Source organism: Myxocyprinus asiaticus, chromosome 8 (assembly GCF_019703515.2).
Source record: "Myxocyprinus asiaticus isolate MX2 ecotype Aquarium Trade chromosome 8, UBuf_Myxa_2, whole genome shotgun sequence".
Taxonomy (NCBI): Eukaryota; Metazoa; Chordata; class Actinopteri; order Cypriniformes; family Catostomidae; genus Myxocyprinus; species Myxocyprinus asiaticus.
The window spans coordinates 29,934,714-29,958,513 of record NC_059351.1 but is presented as its reverse complement, the minus strand read 5'-3'; the positions used below and the strand labels follow the sequence as shown (position 1 = coordinate 29,958,513).

At 40.6% G+C, this 23,800-nt stretch overlaps 1 protein-coding gene across 1 annotated transcript; it reads right to left on the bottom strand.

The window, feature by feature from the left end:
• Positions 1-17,308: 17,308 nt before the first annotated feature.
• LOC127444931 (alpha-internexin-like) lies at positions 17,309-21,959 on the bottom strand. Its single transcript, XM_051704599.1, has 3 exons — positions 20,724-21,959; positions 20,073-20,197; positions 17,309-19,858 (listed from the first exon to the last, which is right to left on the bottom strand). The coding sequence occupies exons 1-3, from the start codon at positions 21,759-21,761 to the stop codon at positions 19,606-19,608; spliced, it is 1,416 nt and encodes a 471-aa protein (XP_051560559.1). The 5' UTR covers positions 21,762-21,959; the 3' UTR covers positions 17,309-19,605.
• Positions 21,960-23,800: the final 1,841 nt, after the last annotated feature.

The following is a 23,800-nucleotide window of genomic DNA, read 5'->3' as shown; positions in this document are numbered from 1 at the left end:
TGCCCGAATCGACTCCAAATCAGTTAGACCACCTGAAGGTGGAGTCTCCACTCTCCCCTGAGGGTAACCTGTCGTGACAGCGCATCCGCTGTAGTGCTGAGGTTGCCCAGGATGTGAGTGGCTCGCAGCAACTTGAGGTGCTGCTGACTCCAGAGGAGGAGACGGCGGGTGAGTTGTGACATACAACGGGAGTGTAAACGGCCTTGACGGTTGATGTATGCCACCATTGCCGTGTTGTCTGTCCGAACTAACACATGCTTGCCCTGGATCAACGGCTGAAACCTCCGCAGGGCGCACAGAATTGCCAACAACTCAAGGCAGTTGATATGCCAACATAGCCGCGGGCCCGTCCAGGCTGCGTGCCCATTGCATACAGTGCCCCAGCCCGTTTTGAAGGCGTCAGTCGTAACCACGATGCACCTGGAGACCTGCTCTTGGGGAACGCCTGCCCGTAAAAATGTGAGGTTGGTCCAAGGGCTTAAGTGGCAGCGACAGACCGGCATGATGGCCACGCGATGTGTCCCGTGGCACCATGCCCATCTCGGGACTCGAGTCTGGAGCCAGTGCTGAAGCGGTCTCATATGCATCAACCCGAGCGGAGTGGCCACCGCTGAGGATGCCATATGCCCCAAGAGCCTCTGAAACAGTTTCAGTGGAACCACTGTCTTCTGTCTGAACGCCTTCAAACAGGTCAGCACTGACTGTGCGCGCTCGTTCGTGAGGCGTGCCATCATCAAGACTGAGTCTAACTCCAAGCCGAGAAAAGAGATTCTCTGAACCGGGAGGAGCTTGCTCTTTTCCCAATTGACCCAAAGCCCTAGTCGGCTGAGGTGCGAAAGCACCAGGTCCCTGTGCACACACAACACATCCTGAGAGTGAGCTAGGATTAGCCAGTCGTCAAGATAGTTGAGGATGTGATTTCCCACTTCCCTGAACCTGGGCGGATGCCTGGCGAACTGAATCGTGTAGCCGAGTCGGACGGTCCAGACCAGCCATCGTGACGGGTTGGAAAGTGCAAGCCATGTGTCAAAGCTCCGGGTGAGGGGGACCAAGGGGACAATCTCGTCGGACGTACCGGCTGGTGGGGCCTCGTGGCGGGGCGGAGCCTGAGATGCCACGTCGTGCCGTGGCCTTGCTGAGTTCAGGGACATTGAAGCATTTACCTGGCTCCTTGTGAGCACTCCCAGAACAGCCTGGGACAGGGGAGGAGGAGGCTTGTCCTCGTGACCCGTGGAGTCCATCACATCGGGGGCGGATTTGTGCCACAGCTGGGCGTGCAGTGGCGGGGAGACCGCTGCTGTAGCGCCAAACCTGCCGAAATAGAATAGTGGATGGTGGTCGTGATGATGGCTGTGCGCACCAGGTATGTGACCCAGGGAACAAGGAAACCGCTCTTTTGCCGAACTCTTGGGTACTGCAGCCACTTGGGTATGTGGCGAAATTAAATGAAAAGGTAACAAAAGATTCTCCTCCTGGCCCTCCACCGGGGGATGGAGTGGTCTGCTTACCAGCTCCAGAGCAGCGGGTTTCCTCATCCCTGGGTCACCCATCTCAGGGGCGCTACAAAGCCTTTCTCGGGTTCTTTGTGGCCAGCCGTCAGACGGGTGGTGTCTGTTTCCAGCAGTGGGCTCCACGTCGGGGCCGGGCTGTGGGGGCAGGCTGTGGCGGAGCCGGTGCAGTCACCGCAGGAGGACGCCCTTGGTGACGAGCAGACAGGGTGCGGGATCTTGAGCCGCGCCGGGGCAGGATGTACCAGATAGCTTCCGTCTGCTGCTTCACCGCCGAGAACTGATGGGCAAAGTCCTCGATGGTGTCGCTCAACAGGCCAACCTGGGAAATTGGGGCGCCAAGGAACCGTGCCTTGTCAACCTCTCCCATCTCGACCAGGTTGAGCCAAAGGTGGCGCTCCTGGACCACCAAGGTGGACATCGCCCGCCCGAGAGACCGCGCCGTGACCTTCATCACCCGGAGGTTGAGGTCAGTCGCCGAGCGCAGCTCCTGCATCAATCCTGGGGCGGAACTACCCTCGTGCAGTTCCTTTAGGGCCTTGGCTTGGTGGACTTGCAGGAGAGCCATGGCATGCAGGGCGGAGGAGGCTTGTCCAGTGGCACAATAGGCCTTGGCCGTCAGGGACGACGTAAACCTACAGGCCTTGGATGGGAGCTTTGGGCACCCGCGCCAGGTGGCGGTGCTCTGCGGGCATAGGTGCACTGCGAGCACCTTATCCATCTGGGGGATCACCGAATAGCCCTTGGCCGCCCCACCATCAAGCGTAGTGAGGGCGGGGGAGCTGAAAGATCGGGACCGGGCAGTAAAAGGTGCCTCCCACGAACTTGTCAGCTCCTCGTGCACTTCCGAGAAGAAAGGAACTGGGCCACATCTGTTTGCAGATCAAAGTGTTCTCTTGATCATCACAGTCCAGAAATAATAACAGTGAAGCTATCAAAGCTTTCCCATGATCCTCCACACTGTCCCATCTGCTGAGATTCCCCAGGTTATTTCATATTACACCTCCTGAAACAAAAACATGCTATAAAACATGCTGACATTTACTGCCTTTAACTTACATTTACATAAACTTTTGTAATTTACCAGTTCAGTTAGAGAATTTGAGGTTATTTGAAGAACAATACTAATACTTATCAGTACAAACTAGTCCTCTTTAATCTTAATGGCCTTTTGTTACCTAAAGTAAGAGGTCAAAAAAAAACCTTTTTCTAAATAGAAATGCCTTGATGAAATAAAAATAATGACTGTGGTACAAAAGGTGGAAACATAAACATACAATTACAAACAAACCTGCTCTTTCTCCAGGATCATCGTCTTAGTCATCCTCATCCTCCTCTCTTCTTCATCATCATCAGTGTTCACTCATGTTTTAATGCAGTGCAGTGTAAAGTGCTCAAAACACACCAAACAATTCATACTGTAGATTAAACATGAAAAATGTCTCTATTATTGGTTGTTGTAGTTTGGGCAGAACAGTATCAAGCTAAGCTAAAATAACACTATGTAAAACAATTTTTGTTCCTGGGTAGTAAGTGTTATTTCCTAATTGCTTATGCCTTAAAAGTATAGAAAATGGCTATTATTCCCCACAAAATTTGCTTTTGTGACCAGGACAGTGATATTTTGAAATGTACCTATTTCCAATGAGAAAACGGGCGAATTTGTGTCTTTTCATTCACATGAAGTCAGAAAAAAACAACTTATGAATCCAAATTAACATGTATTTATACTAAAGTAATACAAAAATGACTACAAAAGATTTAGAAGTGAGTAGTTTTTCGAGATTTACGATTATACTGTAAATCACTTTCACGAATCAGCCCCCAAATGTACTCATCATACTTCAAGGTGTCCAGCAAGGTCTTGATGCTGTTGTAATCCTCTTTGAGGTGCACCGAGTGAGCCAGTGGAAGAGACGGGTACTTTGTTACCATTATGGAGCAGCACAGCTTTGAGGTTCCTGGATGAGCTGTCAATGAAGAGGCGCCACTCATTCTGGTTACTGGTGATTCCGATTGCCTCGAACAGACTGGTCACATTGTGGCAGAAGCAGAGCCCATCTTGACAGGTGAAGAAGCTGGAAAAAGGTTGGTGACACTTCCTCTGATCTGTGACTTGCAAACTTTCATCCAACAAGTTCCACTGCTTAAGCCTAGATGTCAAAAGCTCAGTATTGGACTTGGTGAGACCAAGATCTCTTAGCAAGTCCTTGAGGTCTTTTTGGTTAGGGTAGTATGGGTTTCTCTCCTCAGCTCCACCTCTGAAATTGTCATCTGGATCTATAACGTCTTCTTCGCTCTCTGACTTGCTGCTCTCTTCTCTCTCCGGAGGAGTGGTTATGGGGAGCTCATGGCAGTGTGGCACCGGGGCAATGGATGAAGGAAGGTCCGGATACATGATAGCAGGTGCATTCTTGCCAGTCCGACGTTTGGAAGGGTCCACCATGCAGAAGTAGCAGTTGCTTGAGTGGTCAGTGGGTTCCCGCAAAATTCTTGGGATAGCGAACTTCATGGCTCTCTTTTCCCCTCTGTACCATCCTACAAAAATAAATTTATTTCACCCATGACTAATATGGAAGAGATTCTCGCAACATTTTTCATATATGATATATTTTTCAATAACATTGAAAATTGTAAAACATTTTAAAATTAAAAACTTGTACAATTTTAAAAATAAAAAAAATTTTATAACATAAAATTCCAAGCAACAATTGTCCATCTTACCTTCCAGAGTTTTTTTGCAGTGCTCGCAGGTGAAATGAGGTGCCCAGGGTTTGTCTTGTTCCCCGACAGGCATGCCAAAATATGCCTTGTAGGCCTCACATATCTTAGCAGATGCTTCCACGGAGTACTTTTTCGCTCTTGTCTTGATAAATTTCCTGCAGACATAGTAAAATGCATCTGCTGGATGCTTGCAGCCTCTTGATGCTATCTTAGAAAAATGCAGATATGTATCCACTTAGGCAGCTGGAACTAAACTGAACTGGTGGACTTAAGGCCCCTGTATTTATACTACTATTTATATTACTGGAAAGTTCTAGAAAGTTCTAGAAGTTACTCCAAGTTTACTCAGCACTGAATCTGTCTGGAATGTTCTGGAAAATAGGTAAATTTCAAAATATCACTGTCCTGGTCACAAAAGCAAAGTTTTTGTGGAATAATAGTCATTTTCTATACTTTTGAGGCATAAGCAATTAGTAAATAACACTTACTACCCAGGAACCAAAAAATAAAATAAAAAATTTGTTACTTAATCCTTCACGGAATCTCGCACATGAAGCTAAAGTGCTTTTTGTGCCGCATTTTGCGAAGTGAAAGTGAAGCGCCATTTTAGGAGCGCCTGTTAAATTAATAGGCCTACACTAAAATGTGCATCGATGCTTACCCAAGTTGTTTCTACTAAATTATCCAATTTCTATAAAATTTCGTGAACAATCCATTGTTTTGTCAGCATTCAGCAGCACAAACGCGACCCCCACAATCACCTCAGGTACAATAGAAACCCCTCCTGCTGCTTTGAGAGTTTGAAAAAGAATGAAACTTGTATATAGTTGAATGCGCCAAAAAAAGCACATTAGTGAGCTCTTACAAAGCAAACATTGGAGAAATGCATATGAGGCTGACTCCAGCTTCTTTTTGCCAGCTTCTTCTTCTTCACACTATCTGTTCAACTTTAAAAGATGTAAAGCTTCCATGTTTAAAGGGGCCATATTCCCATCTATTTGTCTCGTATACAATAAAACTACAGCATAAGTGCAATAATTAAATTCTGCAAAACATTATTTCACGTTATAATCTCATGTTTAATATGTATTTCACTTAATTTATGCACTTCACTCGAGTTTAATATGCATTTTTACCTGTACTTACCCCCCAGTATCTGAACATAGGCTCATCAATGCACTGTGCACATTACATTCCCCCTCCAGCATTTGTACAGTTGTTCATCGCATAAATGTTAACAGCAAGTTTTCAGTATATATAATATTCTATCTGCATTTATTTATAAATTTGTATCTTTATTTAAATTTTATATACTGTATGTTATTATGTAACTATGTTACTTTAGTATACAGTACATTAGATACATGTTATTTTATGTATATTGTGACCATGACTAATGAACTGTATATTGGTCAAGCAAGTGGTTTAAAATTCCATAAATATTTAATTATATAAAAGCTTGTTTCTTTACACTCAACAAAAATAGGTCATCAGCAAGGTGGTACACCTGTAAATCTCCAGACAGCTGAAAGTCTTGTTTTGTGTAGGACTTTTGGCTGTCCTTTTATCTGTCTTTTTATAAACCCATTTTCTCCTGATGACTCATGGTCTGGAGGGTGGGCTTGTTAAGTGTGTGTGCTGCTTTCAACAAGAATCTCTCAGTGCTCGGGGGGGTGTTTCCCCCTTATAATGTTCTTTTAATCAATTGTTCAAAAAGACTGACTGATTATCAGAGGATAATCAGAGGAATGGCAAGTAGCACGTACACAGGATTGAAGATGTTTGGCCAAAATGTAAACATCTTAATCTGATTATTCCTTATACTTGCCATATGTATTGGTGTACATGTGAATGTAGCCATTGTTTACTGTGGCTGAGGAAATGATAAAGTCAGGGCCAGTTAATGATGATTTAGATTATGTCTTATCATGTTGATAGTTACATTTTAGAAGGACAAAATGTGATTAGATTAAGTCGCATTGACTGGATTGTTATTTGTATTTTCAGTAAAACCTCAAAATCTGATTGCCATTATGTGTAAGATTTCATAGTAAAATTCCTTTTATTTAATCAAATCACTTCATCATCACCCCACACCCCTAATTCTACCTCTCACCAATTCCCCTGACGATGTGCAAGATGACCCCTGTCAGAGATAAGGTCAGAGTGAGGACACTTTGAGGTGAGATTTGTTCTCTGTTCCAGGATCCAGCACCAGCTCCAACCCAACAGTGAAAAAGCAAGAACATGAATAATTCAGCAATGTTAGTGTGTGTGCTTGCATGCAAGGTGTGTGCATATGCATAGAGGTTATGTGTGTGAGTATGTGTGGATATGTGTGTAGTGTGTTTGAATGATTGTGTAAATTAATGGTCTACAGCTCCCTTGAAAACCTAGTTACACACACACAAAATTAAATATCAGTGTTTTTGAATATATTAAATCATCTTACATATAGTAATTACCTACAGGAACAAATGTATATGTAGTGGTGAAACTGACCTATTTGCCTTGTTAGTTTAATTAAAAATGGATTTTTGCTTGATAGACCTCAGTAGTGCTTTTTAATAGGGATGTCTTGATACCATTTTCTTTTTTTTTTTTTTTTTTTTTTTGAGAATGAGTACGTGTATTGATACTTCCTTTTCAATACTCACCGATAGGATACCTGTTTTTTGTTATTGTTGTTGTTTTTCTGAATTCCGTATCAACAGTTTATTACAATTTTATCATCAAAATTGTGTCTAAATAAATGAATTTATAAAATTGTAATCAAATTAAAATAGAACATTTAGTTTTTACATAATATTGTATTATTTTTATCAAATTAAGTGCTTTTATACAGAACCTCACAGCATAATACAAAATACAACATTGTAGTTATTTTTGTCAAATAAAGTGCTGCATAACAAACGTCACAGATGTGGGATATTGCTTTAATAGAATTTAATTACTATTGATTTACTATTATTATTATTATTATTTGTAGTAGTAATAGTATGCAGTGAAAATTAAATAACTATACAGTAGTGATATGTTTCTATCGTACATTTTTCTATTTAAATTGAGCCCTTTTTGTTTCTGTAAGTTTTTGATGGTAGCTTCTCACTTTTGGAAATGCAGGTCACTACATGACCCAATGTGATTATTAAACCGCAAAAGGCTGCTATTTAATTCAATAGATATGTAGTCTGTCTGTATGTGCCTTACACTACAAAGTGAATTAGCGATCTGCTCCCAACAACAGAGCATGCACTGCTCATAATGATGTTTTTTGTGTATGAGCCAAAGAGCTCTAAAAGGTATGAGCAGCCAGCGTTAGCACAACAACAACTCCACACATTAACAAGCGCTAACATTTGAAGTGCGCAGCACAGGCAAACTGCATATTTATCTCATTAAATCACAGCCTTTGTGGTTTAATATTCACCCATACTGAAGGTGATTTTAATTTGATTTGTTGTGATTTTTAGAGAAAAATTACGAGCAAAATTATAAGTACATTAGCGTGGTATCAGACCCGATTCCGATTAGTATCTGGACATCCCTACTTTTTAAATGAAACAATACTGTTGAAAAAAGCAAATCAGTTTTGTCCTTTCACATGCACCATACAGATTGCAACATGTTGTGGCCATTGGTCTTGCACATGACCAGTGGCCATGTGATGTAAAAGTGGATAGCTTAACATTTCTGAAGTAATCTATTGCCATCCTTCAAAGTAGTATAATGTTCCTTTCAACCCCGCCCCCCCCCAAATTGGTTTTATACATGGTCTGGTTTAAGGGGACACCGCCCCTCCCCGAATTTTGTTTGTGCCACAACCACCCCACTCCCCTCCCATGGTTCAATAGCAAAATTATCAAGTGTTTCAACCACTCAGTGATTACTTAAAGTGATATGCAGTATATATTAGCTGTGTCCCAAATGATGCACTATACACTATGCACCTTATAGTATAGTATCTTCCCAACGCTTTTTACTACACAGAAGCACTCTACTAGCTTTAGAGTGTTAGCCAAACTCAGTTCAACACTTATAACTCAAATAATGTATATTCACACTGTTTGGGGTGATGGTAAATTATTCAGCTCACATTTGTAAGGTGCTGTCTTCAAAGAAGTTTCACTAGTTGCCACATTCATCAGTAATAATTGTTTTGTCAGGCCAGCATAGCAGCCCCTTAAATCCATCCATTCCACTATGTAAGGCAAGCCTTGATCATTGAGTGCCTGAAGTGTCCAACAAGTAGACTTCTTTTTGTTGCATTTTCAGTGTAAACATTCTACTCACACTACTTACACTACAAAATGGCATAGACTAGTGCAGAAGATTTGGGATTTATCATGTTTACATTCTGCATTCATGGTGCTAATTGTAATAGTAGTCTGCTATACATGTCCATTATTTGCACCAGTTACCATCTGTTGAGAATGGGCGGATCGATCCTAAAGTATCGACACTTCCGATGCTGATGTTGTATCTAGAATATTGAACCTCACATAAAAATATATATTCAAAGGTTTTTGTTTTTATTATCCCCTTTTCTCCCAATTTGGAATGCCCAATTCCCACTACTTAGTAGGTCCTTGTGGTGGCACAGTTACTCACCTCAATCCGGATAGCGGAGGACAAATCTCAGTTGCCTCCGCTTCTGAGTCCGTCATTCCACGCATCTTATCACGTGGCTCGTTGTGCATGACACCGCGGAGACTCCCAGCATGTGGAGGCTCATGCTACTCTCCGCGATCCACGCACAACCTCGTGCCCCATTGAGAGCGAGAACCACTAATCGCGACCACAAGGAGTTTACCCCATGTGACTCTATCCTCCCTAGCAACCAGGCTAATTTGGTTGCTTAGGAGACCTGGCTGGAGTCACTCAGCACACCCTGGATTCAAACTCGCGATTCCAGGGGTGGTAGTCAGCGTCAATACTCGCTGGGCTACCCAGGCCCCAATTGAAAGGGTTTTTAAGTAGTGATAATATTAGTTACTGTAGTTATGATAAGATTATCAAAATAATATTATTAATATGAAAATGATTATATATCATAAGCTTCCCAGTGGGAAAAAAAGTAGTATATTAGCAAATAGTTGTGTAGGATCTAGTTGTTCTTCCGCTTATCTTTATGTGCAGAACTGCTGAGAGACAAAAGCAGTCACAGACAGTGCTCGCATTGCTTAGTGCTCATTCAAACAAGAGGGAGCAGTGCTTATCTAAGGTAATGACAGAAAAAACAAACAGCTTCTGGACTTAATTCACACTAAATAAAATTAATTATATCCTTGCGAAAATTAACCATGGCTTTACTATAGTTATATTGTTGTAACTATGACTGTAGTAACCATGACCATAACCATAGTATTTTGAAATCATGATTATAATACAACTATCAAAAGTTTTACTAGAGTTATACCGTTATGTAATAACCATTGTAATATTCTAGTAACTATGACTGTAGTAACCATAGTCTATTTTGTATTTACTATGTTCCCTATCTGTCACTCACTCAACGTTGTGTCGATGTAGTGACACTAGGGGTCACTCTTGGGAGCCCCAAACACCTCTGCTTTTTTTAAAAAAGGCCAATGAGAATTGGCGAGTGGAATTTTCATGCCACTCCCCCGGACATACGGGTATAAAAGGAGCTGGTATGCAACCACTCATTCAGATTTTCTCTTCGGAGTCGAGCGGTTCTATTCATTGAAGCTGAATTCATCCGCAAAGTTGATTCACCTCATCTGCTGGATTCTATGGCGCACTTCAGCGGCTTCTCCCCCTCTGCATCCGTGGAGTGCAGAGAACGCCCCTGGGCGCTTCGGCAGAAACAACTGATAGAGTATATTCTAAAAAAAAGAGTATATTTTCTTTCTAAAAGAGCGGCACACACGGAACGTCTTTTTAAAGATGCCTTTCCGTCTGTGTGTTATTCCTGGTTGCGGTCGATATCTCTCCATTTCTGATGGCCACGATCACTGTCTTTCGTGTCTGGGTGCTGCCCACGCGAAGACATCACTCGTGGTTGGGTCTTGTCATCGCTGCGAGAACATTGCAACGTTGTGGCTTGCATTAGTAAGAAAGCAAGCCACCCCAGCGGCTCCCTGTCTCGGTCCTTCTACCTACAGGTATGAGGTTTAGCACTGCGGCCTCGTAGAATGCGTTTTTTTTTTGTCGTGGCCGCTATTTTGGCGCATCACGATGCAGTAGATGGTAAGTATTTGGGGAAGCACAACTTGATCATCAGGTTCCTGAGAGGTTCTAGGAGGTTGAATCCCTCCAGACCGCATCTCGTCCCCTCATGGGACCTTTCCATAGTCCTTCAGGGTCTACAGGGAGCTCCCTTTGAGCCCTTGGAGTCAGCTAAGCTTAAGGCACTCTCTTTGAAGACTGCCCTCCTGACTGCGCTCACTTCCATCAAAAGAGTAGGGGAACTGCAGGCGTTCTCTGTCAGCGAATCATGCATGGAGTTTGGTCCGGGTTACTCTCACTTCATTCTGAGACCCCGACCGGGCTATGTGCCCAAGGTTCCCACGACTCCTTTTAGGGATCAGGTGGTGAACCTGCAAGCGCTGCCTCAGGAGGGGGCAGACCCAACCTTGGCATTGCTGTGTCCGGTGCAAGCTTTACGCATCTATTTGGATCGCATGCATTTCAGGCTCAGGATGTGCCACCCCCTGCGGGGTTACGAGCCCACTCCACCAGGAGTGTGGCGGCCTCCCGGGCCCTGGCCATTGGTGCCTCTTTGGCAGACATCTGCAGAGCAGCGGGCTGGGCAACACCCAACACCTTTGCGAGGTTCTACAATCTCCGGGTTGAGCCGGTCTCGTCCCGTGTATTGGCAGGCACGAGCAGGTAAGTTCCGGGACAACTGGCAGGGTGTACTGCTTGCGCATAGTGCCTTTCCCCTCCCTTGAGGTGAAGACGTGCGCTCTTGACTCCCAGTCATGTTCACAGACTGTGATCCCTGGATGGCTTTCCTCCTTAGCCCTCTGGCAGCTGAGTTTGCGGAGAAACTCGCTGACCGGCCCAGTACTCACGCTAATGAGCCCCTGTACTGAGGTAGGTGCTCCACATGTGCTGGTTCCCCGAAGGCGACCCCATGCGATATCTTCCGCAAAATTGTTTCCCTGATGGTAAACTGCGTCTACCTTTGCCGGAGGCCCCTCTGCCCCGGTCGCCATTCTCTGTAGAAACTCCTCCCCCTTTGGGTAGGACCTACCATGGGAACTCTCCACATGACATACTTCCGACAGGACTCGGTAAAACCATGTGACGTATTCCACTCAAAATTCACCCCCCCCCCCTTTTTGGATGGGGTGTGGTCTCCGCGGTGTCTTCCCCTTGGGAGGGACACCCCCCGACACAGACACTTATGGCTCCCAGTCAGTTAACAAACTCCACTCTTTTTGGGGAGAAAAGATAGGGAAAAGAGGCCTCGGCTGGGCTGGACTGTCCCTATAGTTGGGCAGTCGACTTGTTCCTGATGGACCGTTCGATGCTCATAAGAGCGTTGGGGGAGGTTATGTGACTGCCTGGTGCACTGGCTACGAGGCACACAGCAGTCTGCCCGTCACACACCGCCAGTTCATGCAACACAGTTCAGCTAGTTGTGGTGTTTTGTATAGGGATCCCTAGTGTCACTACATCGACACAACGTAGAGTGAGTGACAGATAGGTAATGTCCTGGTTACTTTGGTAACCTCCGTTCCCTGATGGAGGGAACGAGACCTTGTGTCTCGTTCCCTCCATCACAATGCTGAACTACCCGCTGAAATGGCCGGGACCTAATCTCGGCTCCTTAGCACAAAACCTGAATGAGTGGTTGCATACCAGCTCCTTTTATACCCGTATGTCCGAGGGAGTGGCATGCAAATTCCACTCGCCAATTCTCATTGGCCTTTTTTAAAAAAAGCAGAGGTGTTTGGGGCTCCCAAGAGTGACCGCTATTGTCACTACATCGACACAATGTCTCGTTCCCTCCATCAGGGAACGGAGGTTACAAAAGTAACCAGGATGTTTTTACTACAAATACCAAGGTTAAAGTATGTTCACTGCCACTGATCGATCATTTAGATAGAGTTGTTTAAAGATCAGTGGTCACTGTAGTAAAACCATGGTTAATTTTCGTATGGTTAGACAAAGAGAAGTATAATTATTTTAAATTTTAGGCTTCAATGTAAAAAAGAATAATAATATGGATTTCAAAAAATATACTAAATTTTACCCCAAATACCTATTTTATCCCAAGAATTTGAAAATAATAGTAATAATAATGATAAATAATAATAAGTTTAATAGAAGTATCATTATTGGAATTGGTATTAGCGAGTACATCCTTGATAAGACTTGGTATCGAATAAGTGCTATTGCCCATCCTTACCATCTGGTAATGTATTATATATATATATATATGACACTCAGAGTCTTGGAAAATGTTTCCATAGGAAAGATCATACAGATGTACTGTAGTTAAGTTTGCACCAGCTCAGCAACTATGCCTATATATTGGTGCCCTAAAGAACAAAATGCTGTTAAATGATATTTGACATTTCCTTAAGACTAATTAAGCCTTGTTAATAAAACCTGATCCACACACACACACACATGGTTTCACACACTGTCTCTATAATTCTGGCTCTGTATCTTTAAACTCACATCTCTCTTTTAATGCCTGGCTGCTCATGTCAGACTTGTTTCTCGTAGAAAAAAGCTGAAGCGGTTATTTAGAGACTATGTGCGCTGGAGTGTGCAAAAAATTCCAAATAATATATTTAAGGGCTTTGTATCTGCCACAAAAAGAAATTTAGAGAGAGACTTCTGTGCTAAAAAAAAAAAAAACACAAGGAACATATGTTTATGCTACAATGTTACACTTTATGTGTATGTCTGTCCATAATACAGATCAAAGCTGAAAGTTAGTTATCAATACACTAAACTGTGTCACAATTATATACATGTTAGTGAACTGTGGATTCTACAAGAAGATTCAGAGAATGTTGACGGAAGATGAAAATAGAGGTATCTGTTTTGGATTGGGATTATGTGAGGTCGGTCTCGTTGTGTGTCACAATGGGATATTATTAACTGCTTGTTGGCAGCGTTGCAGAGATATAAATCTTTGAAGAACTGCAGCTTATGTCAGAGTCCACTCAGCTCTCTACATCACGGAAACAGTGCAGAGGGTCAGAAATTAGCGTGTTACCGTGGTGTAGATGGGCTTGATAAACACATAGGTTTTGTGTTTGTGTGCTCACGCCTGGGTAGAGGACGAAGATGTAGCTTTTATTTGTGTGCTTTGTGCAATCATATGATTGTAATTGTCTTTGAGAAGCTGTGACTTTCAATGTTTTGATCCCTGAAGACTCACATAAACTAGAACATGATGGATTATGGGGTCGCTAGATCACAACAGTTGTAAAATTGAAGGTGGTCTAACCACTATGCAGGGTTGGGAGGGTTACTTTTGAAATGTATTCCACTACAGATTACAGAATACATGCTGTAAAATGTAATTTGTAACGTATTCCGTTAGATTACTCAAGGTCAGTAACGTATTCTAAATACTTTGAAATACTTTTTACGCACTGGTAGATTTTTTTACTTGTTTTGACTATAAAAACTCTGCCAGTACAGTAAGACAAAATACACATGTTAAAAATACATTCTCTGAAAAACCTAAATATCTTATGCAGTGTTGTAAAGATAAATCTAATTGATATTTTTACAGGAAACAATAAAAAAATTATTATCAAGAATACGATTTTTGCCCTAATATTAAAGGTCTTACTAGAAAAAAATTAATTATGATCCAACGTGAATTTTCTTGATAAAAAAAAAATATGATCGTGCCTGGTAACGTGCATGTAAAATGGCTAGAAATAGCATTTTAGCTTAGCATAAAGCTGACAATTTACACAAGGTTTATTTCTATTTCTTCTGCTCCAATCTTACTTCAAACTTACTTCTCTGTCTGCTCGTATGAATGTAACACATCATAAGAAAGTGTTTCACCGCTGTTCAAATGCACTTTGGATCGCATCATTTATATGTATAAATGTTTTCCATCTGAAAGGACTAAATATTAAATTAAACAAATGACAATAAAATGCAAAGTAATCTCTTCAGTAATCAAAATACTTTTTGAATGTAACTGTATTCTAATTACCAATTATTTAAACTGTAACTGTAGTGGAATACAGTTACTTATATTTTGTATTTTAAATACGTAATCCCATTACATGTATTCCGTTACTCCCCAACCCTGCTGCTATGTTCTTACTCCCCAACCAAACAAAGAAAATGGATTGCTGGACAAGAGGCATGTTACAAAATGCAGATTTTTTTTACTGTTTATATTTCAAAGAATAATTTACCCAAAATTATAATTTTCTCATCATTTACTCACCCTTATGCCATCTCAAACTCATGTAACTTTCTTTCTTCTGCAGAACACTAACAAAGATATTTTGTTAACACTTTACAACAGGTGTTAACATCGTTAACATTAGTTAAGGCATTTGGTATCATGAACAATTACAATATTTTTTTTTTTACAGCATTTATTAATCTTTGTTAATGTTAGTTAATTAAAATACAATTGTTCATTGTTAGTTCATGTTAGTTCAAAATGCATTAACTAATGGTAACTAATACAAATTGTGATTTTAGAAATATATTATACTAATATATTAGTACATGTTCAAATTAACATGAACTTAGATTTATAAATGCTGTAAAAGTGTTGGTCATTGTAAGTTCATATTAACTTTTGTTAATGTTAACAAATGGAACCTTACTGTAAAGTGTTACCGATATGTTTTATTTATTTATTTATTTATTTTGATATAGGAGGTGTTTCTGACCATACAATGGAAGTCAAAGGGGTCCAACACTTTCAAGTTCCAAAAAGGACATAAAGGCAGTATAAAGGTAATTCATACAACTCAAGTGGTTTAATCCATATCTTCTAAAGTGATATTATCGGTTTTGGGTGAGAAACGGACCAAAATGTCACTCCTTTTTCACTATAAATCTTACCATCTGCTGTCTCCTTTGTGCGATTATGATTTGAAGCTCAATTACACTTCCTCAAGCTGTACACTTCAAACCATGATTGCAAGATTTACCATGAAAAATGAGTTACATTTTTGTTTCTCAACCAATATCGATCATATTGCTCCAGAAGACATGGATTAAACAACTCAAGTTTTATTAATTACCTTTATGCTGCTTTTATGCCTTTTTTGGAGCTTGAATGTGTTATTGGACCCCACTGACTTGCATTTTATGCAGAAACACTTAATTTGTCCATCAAAATATCGTGTTTGTGTTCATCAGAAGAAATAAAGTCACACGAGTTTGAGATGGCACAAGGGTGAGTAAACGATGAGAGAATTATCATTTTTGGGTGAACTATTAATTTAATCCCCTTTGCTTATTATCAAAGTTTTGAGATTTTTGTACTTCACATAGATCGGTAATTGAAAATATTTTATATGCAATCTAAAACATTTATATTTGATGATAAAATATGAATGCTCATTTTATGTTGCATTAATAGCCAATAGTCACATTTAGAACACTCTGCCTTGCCTTAGCCAGTCATGCTCCCATTGGCTGACCATTCTGATAATGAAATAGAGATATGGCATCTTATTTTGCCTATAAAACACAAAATCATTGTAGATATTCAGTTATAATGCCTTGAATTTTACTGCAACATTTCCTTTATACACTGGCGGCCAAACATTTGGAATAACGTACAGATTTTGCTCTTATGGAAAGAAATTGGTACTTTTATTCGCCAAAGTGGTATTCAGCTAATCACAATGTATAGTCAGGACATTAATAGTGTGAAAAATTACTATTACAATTTGAAAAACAAATTCTGAACTTCTTAAACTACTTCAAAGAGTTCTCATCAAAAAATCCTCCATGTGCAGCAATGATAGCTTTGCAGATCTTTGGCATTCTAGCTGTCAGTTTGTCCAGATACTCAGGTGACATTTCACCCCACACTTCCTATAGCACTTGCCATAAATGTGGCTGTCTTGTCGGGCACTTCTCACACACCTTACAGTCTAGCTGATCCCACAAAAGCTCAATGGGGTTAAGATCCATAACACTCTTTTCCAACTATCTGTTGTCCAATGTCTGTGTTTCTTTGCCCACTCTAACCTTTTTTTTTTTTTTTTTCAAAAGTGGCTTTTTCTTTGAAATTCTTCCCATAAGGCCTGCACCCCCGAGTCTTCTCTTTACTGTTGTATATGAAACTGGTGTTGAGCAGGTAGAATTCAATGAAGCTGTCAGCTGAGGACATGTGAGGCATCTATTTCTCAAACTAGAGACTCTGATGTACTTACCCTCTTGTTTAGTTGTGCATCTGGCCATGCACATCTCTTTCTGTCCTTGTTAGAGCCAGTTGTCCTGTGTCTTTGAAGACTTTAGTGTACACCTTTGTATGAAATCTTCAGTTACTTGGCAATTTCAAGCATTTTATAGCCTTCATTCCTGAAAACAATGATTGACTGTTGAGTGTTGACCTTAAGACATGCCAGTCTATTGCATACTGTGGCAACTCAAAAACAACACAAAGACAATGTTAAACTTCATTTAACAAACCAAATAGCTTTCAACTGTGTTTGATATAATGACAAGTGATTCTCTAGTACCAAATTAGCAATTTAGCATGATTACTCAAGGAAAAGGTGTTGGAGTGATGGCTGCTGGAAATGGGGCCTGTCTAGATTTGATCAAAAATGACTTTTTTCATATAGTGATGGTGCTGGGGTTTTTTTTAACATCAGTAATGTCCTGACTATACTTTGTGATCAGTTGAATGCCTTGTGATCTTTGATTAATTAAAGTACCAGTTTCCTTCCAAAACAGCGAAATCTGTACGTTATTTCAAACTTTTGGCCACCAGAGTATGTAAAATCCCCTTTTTATAGAATAAAGCAAATAACCTCTGTATGTGCAGTATGATGTATCAATTCGAAGGATCATCAATCATTTCCTGTGAGCTTTTAGAAATAATATGAAATTTAAAAAGGGGAGACACAAGGAGGTGGGCTTCATAATGTCAAGTAGTTTTTATTGGTCATGTGTCAAACAGCAATAAGATAATGACTAAATATAAATGACATCAACTAAATTCAGTTCCTAAAGCTCCAGTCATCCAGTACAAGGTGGCCCCTACAAACTAGAGAGCAAACAATGTTACACACTTAGCAGAAATAACAGGTTAATGCACACCCTGCCAGATTCAGTAAGCTGCTGGTGGCCTAAGGCATTTTCATAACCTAGAGAATTCATACATAAATATTTGCATTTTGGCATATATTGTGTATTGATGTAAAAAGTGGGTTGTCTTTTTATGAAGAGGAATGTTGGTATTACAAAATTTGGCAGTGCAGGTTTGAACATATATTTTTCTTTTGTCGCTATGTTTTCCACAAACGCCTTTTGCACTCCAAACTATATCGGAGCAAATCCCAAAACATTCCCATTTCATAAACTGATTTTTTTTCATGACAGGGTTACCAGGTCTAACTTTAAAAACCATCTGTAAGAATGGAAGGACAAAGTTCCAGATTTGCCTGACATTCCCTTGTAGCTAAGCATGCCAATGTCAGTTTTTATCGGTAAAGTTAATTCCGACAGATAAATAATTCCATCAGCTTTTCTTCCAATCACACAGTTCTTAAAAAGAGTTGAACCCAACCATATCTATTTGTTCAATCTGTTCAGAGTGTTAAAAGAGTTCAGCAAGTCAGACATAAAAAAGCCAAGTGGACAAAGAGAACAGTGCAAAAAGAGGCAAGTGGTACCAAAACCTGGCAGTGTAGCAGAAGTTTAAACGCATTTACTTTTTATGAGTTATAAGTTTATCAAGGGATTCATTGCTGATGCATGGTTTGAAAAAGGTTCACACTGACAGTGGCTTCTTTGTCTGAGAGTAAACTGGGTGAGGAGAATTAGATTTTCATTATGGCACATGGTGGTAGCATTGAACTGTAGCGAGATTGATGTGTTATAGTGACTGAAAATGCACTTCAGGCATCCTTGAGAATATATGGATAATGTTGAGATGTTTTTGATAAATGGCATTTCCTAACTTCTAAATTTATACTGTTAGTTTTCTTAACAATAATTCAGTTAAGACTGGACAAACTCGGGTGCAGCAGCAGGAAAGGCTAAATTTAAAGCTGGCTCAAAGGATCCCTTTCTGTCTGATTTCTGCATCTCACTCAAACTCACACTATTTTTCTTAATCTTTATTATTTTTCACAAAATATTTTCCCCTTTGTCTTCATTATAAGATATTTTGCTACGACAGTCATTCCACCCTATCCTTTACTGTCTGATATTCTATCTGAAAGAGATGGTGTTTAGATATAAGTGCCATGAATTGATTGCATGTGAAAGGTTTCAGCATTATTGTGTAACATTCTCACTTCCTCCCAATTAGTCCTATGTCCTACCTGAGAAAGAGCGCAGACACACCGCTAAGAAAGCATTGGATAATTGTGAAGACTGTCTACTCTTGTCTAGTCCAATCATCTGAAAATTGCATGATGGCCCGCATACAGTCACCATACAAACAGTAAGATACACCTCATGCAGTGAGGATTTGTTATTATGCTCAAATCCTACTAATTTTAAATGGCAAGTGGTGTGGGTTTAGGGGGGGTATTTAAATTGTAATCAAGAAAAATTTCTTGGAGAGGAATTTGGCTGTTGGACTTTGAGTGATTGTTTGGAAACTAAGCACGTCTCGCATTTGTTACTAAGAGCTAATGAAACAGAGGCAATTAACGGTAGGGCACTCGTGCAACTCAGCCAGAGAATACTCACAGCTGCCATTGTTAAAAGCACTAACAAGTGCTTTTATTGCAAGTCATGTTCTGTGCTGGGTTTTGGGCAAATAAACTACAAAAAACTACCTTTCACCTACAACCTAGGGCACTATGAAACTTTCAAAGTGCTGTTAATCTTTTATGCACGTGTTTGTTGCTAAATTGGATCGTTTTGGATTTTGTCACATATCTTCAAAAGAATGTGCTAAGAGAATCCTGTTATAGTGTAGCCCTAGAGAAGGAAACTGTTATAGTAGATAACAGTAGATAATATATGCCCTGCAGTTATCACAGAGTGTGGCACCTGGGGTGTGTTGAGCAGTTGGTAGTTTGCTACAGAGGGAATGGTTCCCTGTGACAGAGAGTGAGGTTAGATAATAGAGGGTAAGTTGAGACAGAGATAGACTAGATTCCTCTCTGAGACCCCCTTTGTTGAGGGGAATTGCTGGGGAAAGGAAAGAGAGTAATGGAAAGTAATGCAGATGGAGGAGAGGAAGAAAGAGGGGAGACATTTAGTTTTTCTGGCTGGTGGGATTCATGTCTCCAGAGTCGATTTTATCATTCTTCTTGGAATCGTCAGACTGGGAGGAGCCTTTGCCAGATTTGCTGCTCTGATGTTTGTCGCCATCATCCTTGACTTCCTTCTTTCCACTCACGCTAGTGCTGCTGTACATGCGGGACTGGTAGCTGTAGCTGGACACTGAGCCAGGAGTGGGGTAGGTGATTCCAGTGCTAATACGTGTCTCCTCCCCTTCCAGCAGTTTCCTGAGACAGACAACACAGGAGAAGATGAAACAATGTAAATGAAAATTATCAGCGAATCCCATGAGAACAAGATTTCAATTTTCATTTCAGGTCACAGTTATGTTGATAAAGCTAGATATACTGTATGTAATAATGTGTATTGTAATATAACAAAACAGCATTGGACAGTTACTAGCATTTTCCTTCACATAGCAATAAGAAACCATGTTTATACCTGTAAGCAGCGATTTCAATGTCAAGCGCCATCTTGACATTCAGCAAGTCTTGGTACTCCCTAAGGTGACGGGCCATCTCAGATTTAGTGGTCCTAAGCTCGTTTTCTAACTGCCCAATTGTATCCTAGATGATGTTACAGAAAGAAAGAAAGAAAGAAAGAAAGAAATACATTTTTGAATTACTTTTTCAAAACAAATGTGATGCTTTAGAAAACCTTTTTTGGGTGGAAGCAGAGACTTGCCTCCATTATTTAGTGACATTTTGTAATGATAATTTTATGATACTTGTCATATTAAATTATGCATAATATATCCAGTATATAGTGTGGTGTAGATTTGCCTCGCAATTTTTCCTGCTAATATTCAAGTAATTTTAGCACCATGGACAGAGACGCGGCAACATCCCAGTCAACTGCTGGTCACGCCCATTTCACAAGGCTCTATTGTCTACACTCTCGCCAACAAAAGCACAATTCTGAAACACCGATTAATCTGTTTAGAAAAATATCTAATAATAATAATAATAATAATAATAATAATAATAAATGAACAGTATTTTCAATATTGAATCAAATGGCTACACAAAAGTCAAATCTCTTTCTCAACATTCGAACTCAGTTGAGCACGTAAAACATTTCTGACAAACCAACCTGGTAGCCCATGATCTCAGCGTAGTGCCTGTCCTCCATCTCATGGATCTGTCTTTCCATGGATTCGTTGGTCCCCTTTAGACTTTCAATCTCAATTGTTTTGGACTGAAGCTGCCTCCTGAATTCGTTCAGCTCTTCCCTGTTCGCGCGAATGACCTCGTTGCTCTTATTGGCCTGTTCACTAAGATCGGTGAACTTGGACTTGTACCACTCTTCGGCGGATTGCAAGTTCTTAGTCGCAATGACCTCGTACTGGCCGCGAATCTCCTTAAGGGCGGCGGTAAGGTCGGGTTTAGCCACTTCCATCTCCACAGACACCTGGGAGGCTTGGACCATGTCCATGAGCTCGGCGACCTCCTCTTCATGCACCTTCCTCGTGAAGTTTATCTCGTCCAGAAGGGACTCGACCTTTTTCTCCAGGTCTAGGCGCACCATCGTGGCGTTGTCCACGTCCTTCTTGAAGGCTCTCAATGTTTGCTCAGCCTCCTCGCGCATTCTGATCTCCTCCTCGTACTTCTCCTGGAATTTCTGAAGATTCTCCTCAATGCTGTCGCGCTCGAACATCACCTGGTTCTTTTCAGCGTTGAGTTCCTCAAGTTGGGAGCGCATTTCCCTGATCTCTTGCTGGTAAAGTTCGGCCAAACGGGAAGGCTCCGTCTGGCGCTGGCGCAGGGTCACGAGTTCGGCTTCCAGCACTTTGTTGTGCTGCTCCAGGTTGCGAACTTTCTCAATGAACATCGCGAAACGGTCATTGAGCCCTTGCATCTGCTCCTTCTCGTTCGTGCGGATGATTTTGAACTCATTATTAAGCGCTGTGCTCTGGGTGAAGTCGAAGCTTTCCAGAGTCATGGAAGAGGATGGGAAGCTAGATCGGGTGGAGCGCTTGTAGGAGATCGGGATGTTGGTGCGGGTTACGGAGTGCGACTTAAACCCATTCCGGGGGCTGCTCAGCCGAGATGGAGAGGCTGAGTAGCGAGTAGAATCCCCGAAAATCTTCCGGTAGGAAGAGGCAGAGTAGGTGTCGGATCCGTAGCTCATCTTGGCGTTTAAAGACAAGGAGCGGAACACAGGCGGGCGTCGCCTTTTTATAGCAGTGCCGTCCAAATCAATAATTTACCCGTGCTGCTCCTCGCATTCAACCTTTCTCACTGCAGATATTTAACCGACTCCAAGGAAATACGTAAAATAATCTGATCTAGAGGTTCTTTTTAACTTTATAAAGGCTCAAAACCAGAGTTCTTTCTGCCCGTGGAAGGTGTTCTGCCAAGGTTCTTTTCGAAAACCCAGGTCGACAGCAGCGCACGGATGGAACTGTCCGTTTTGGCGCAGTGCTTATGTCAACAAAAAGGTCTTAACTCTCTCACATCTGAGAAGAACACACACCAACACCTCTCATCTGTTAAGAATAGCTACTTCCACCTTACATATGGCAAACACACCCACCACCTCATACACGCGATAAGATAGACTAAATCAGAACTGAGGTTTACTAACTGCACAGAAACAGAATAAATAAAGAGTATTTTTGTTAGGTGACCTAAAATATGTGCTTCATGTGATAACATCTAAAATAACTGGTTTTGTTTACGTCAAATAGATAATTTAATATGACTTAATCGAGCTGACCACAGGTTTACACCAACAAAAGTAATTTTAAGAGTTGGATCATGTAGAAATTGAGCCTTAAGGTAGCAATTGAATGCAAATGTATTTATTTATTTATTTATTTTTTACAAATAGATCATTATAATAGAACATTATTCTGTTGTCTAGACAACTTTAGTGACATTTAACCTAAATAGTGATCTTTATGAAGACTCTCAGATTGAAACCATAAGCCACAGATGTTATGCATTTTTTTTGGTTTAAAATGTGTTAATCTTATGTACTGTATACAGCCTCTTTAATCATATAAACTCACATTTGTATGGCTTGTCTTGGACACGACTTAGAGTTGACTAAATATAGTCATGTCTTGCTATGTCGAGACAGCAGTGAGGCTATACACTGCTACCATCTCTTGGCCGAATCGAGGTCGTAACACACTGAACTCTTGTCATGCTTTCTTGAGGTCATGTGAAAAATATGATGTTAAAAAATATTTTAGACTTGAATAAATCAAGTTATTTTAGATGTTATCTCATGAAGCACATTTTTAGTTTATAGTTGTTATTTTTTTTTTATTATTATTTTTTTTTTCAGTTTAGGGTGGGGCATATGGCTGCACTATAAACAAACAACAACAACAACAAAAAACAATTAATATGACTGAGTCAACCTGACTACATTCAATGGAATAATTTTTGAGCCAGATCCGTTTCATAGACTCTTGTTTGTTTGTTTGTTTGTTTGTTTGTTTGTTTTTTCTCACTGAAGTTAAACATTTTCTAAAGTGGTAAAACATGCTGGGCCTACTTTATTGATCCCTGGATGGAAATTTCTGTGCAACAATAGCAGCAGCATCAAATAGAGACTACACAATTAAGAAAACATAGCATCCTGTACAAAATACCTCTGATATACATTGGAAAGAAATTTGTGTCAGTTAACCTAGATAATGTGATGTTACATATTATTATTTAATAGAACATAATCATCCTAACTATATTAGATTACATAAAATTATAGTAAACTTTAAGAATCAGATCAAGTAGAAATATTTCCATAACCTCCTTGGTCCTAAGATTAAAAAAAAAAAAAAAAACAATGCTGTCCAATGCACAAGATACTATGTATATTAAGTTTAGTTCTTATTTATATTTAGTTATTAAGTTTACTATTTTTATTATGTTAGGCTGTCTATTGTTGTGGTAGGGCCATCAGTGTTATTGCACCCAAACTGGAATTACATCTCTTCAGATCTTTAAAACCCAACTGAAAACTCGCTTATTTGCACTATGTTTTTCCACTGTCTGATTCCTGTAATGCTGTTTTCTTTTTCTTTATTACAAGCACTACATTTTTATGTTATGTTACAGCCTGCATGTTTTAATTTACTTCATGTTTACTTCTCTTTAATGTGTTTGTTTCTAAATGCCTTTGCTTTGTCAAGCATCTGTTTCATTTCATGTGAATGA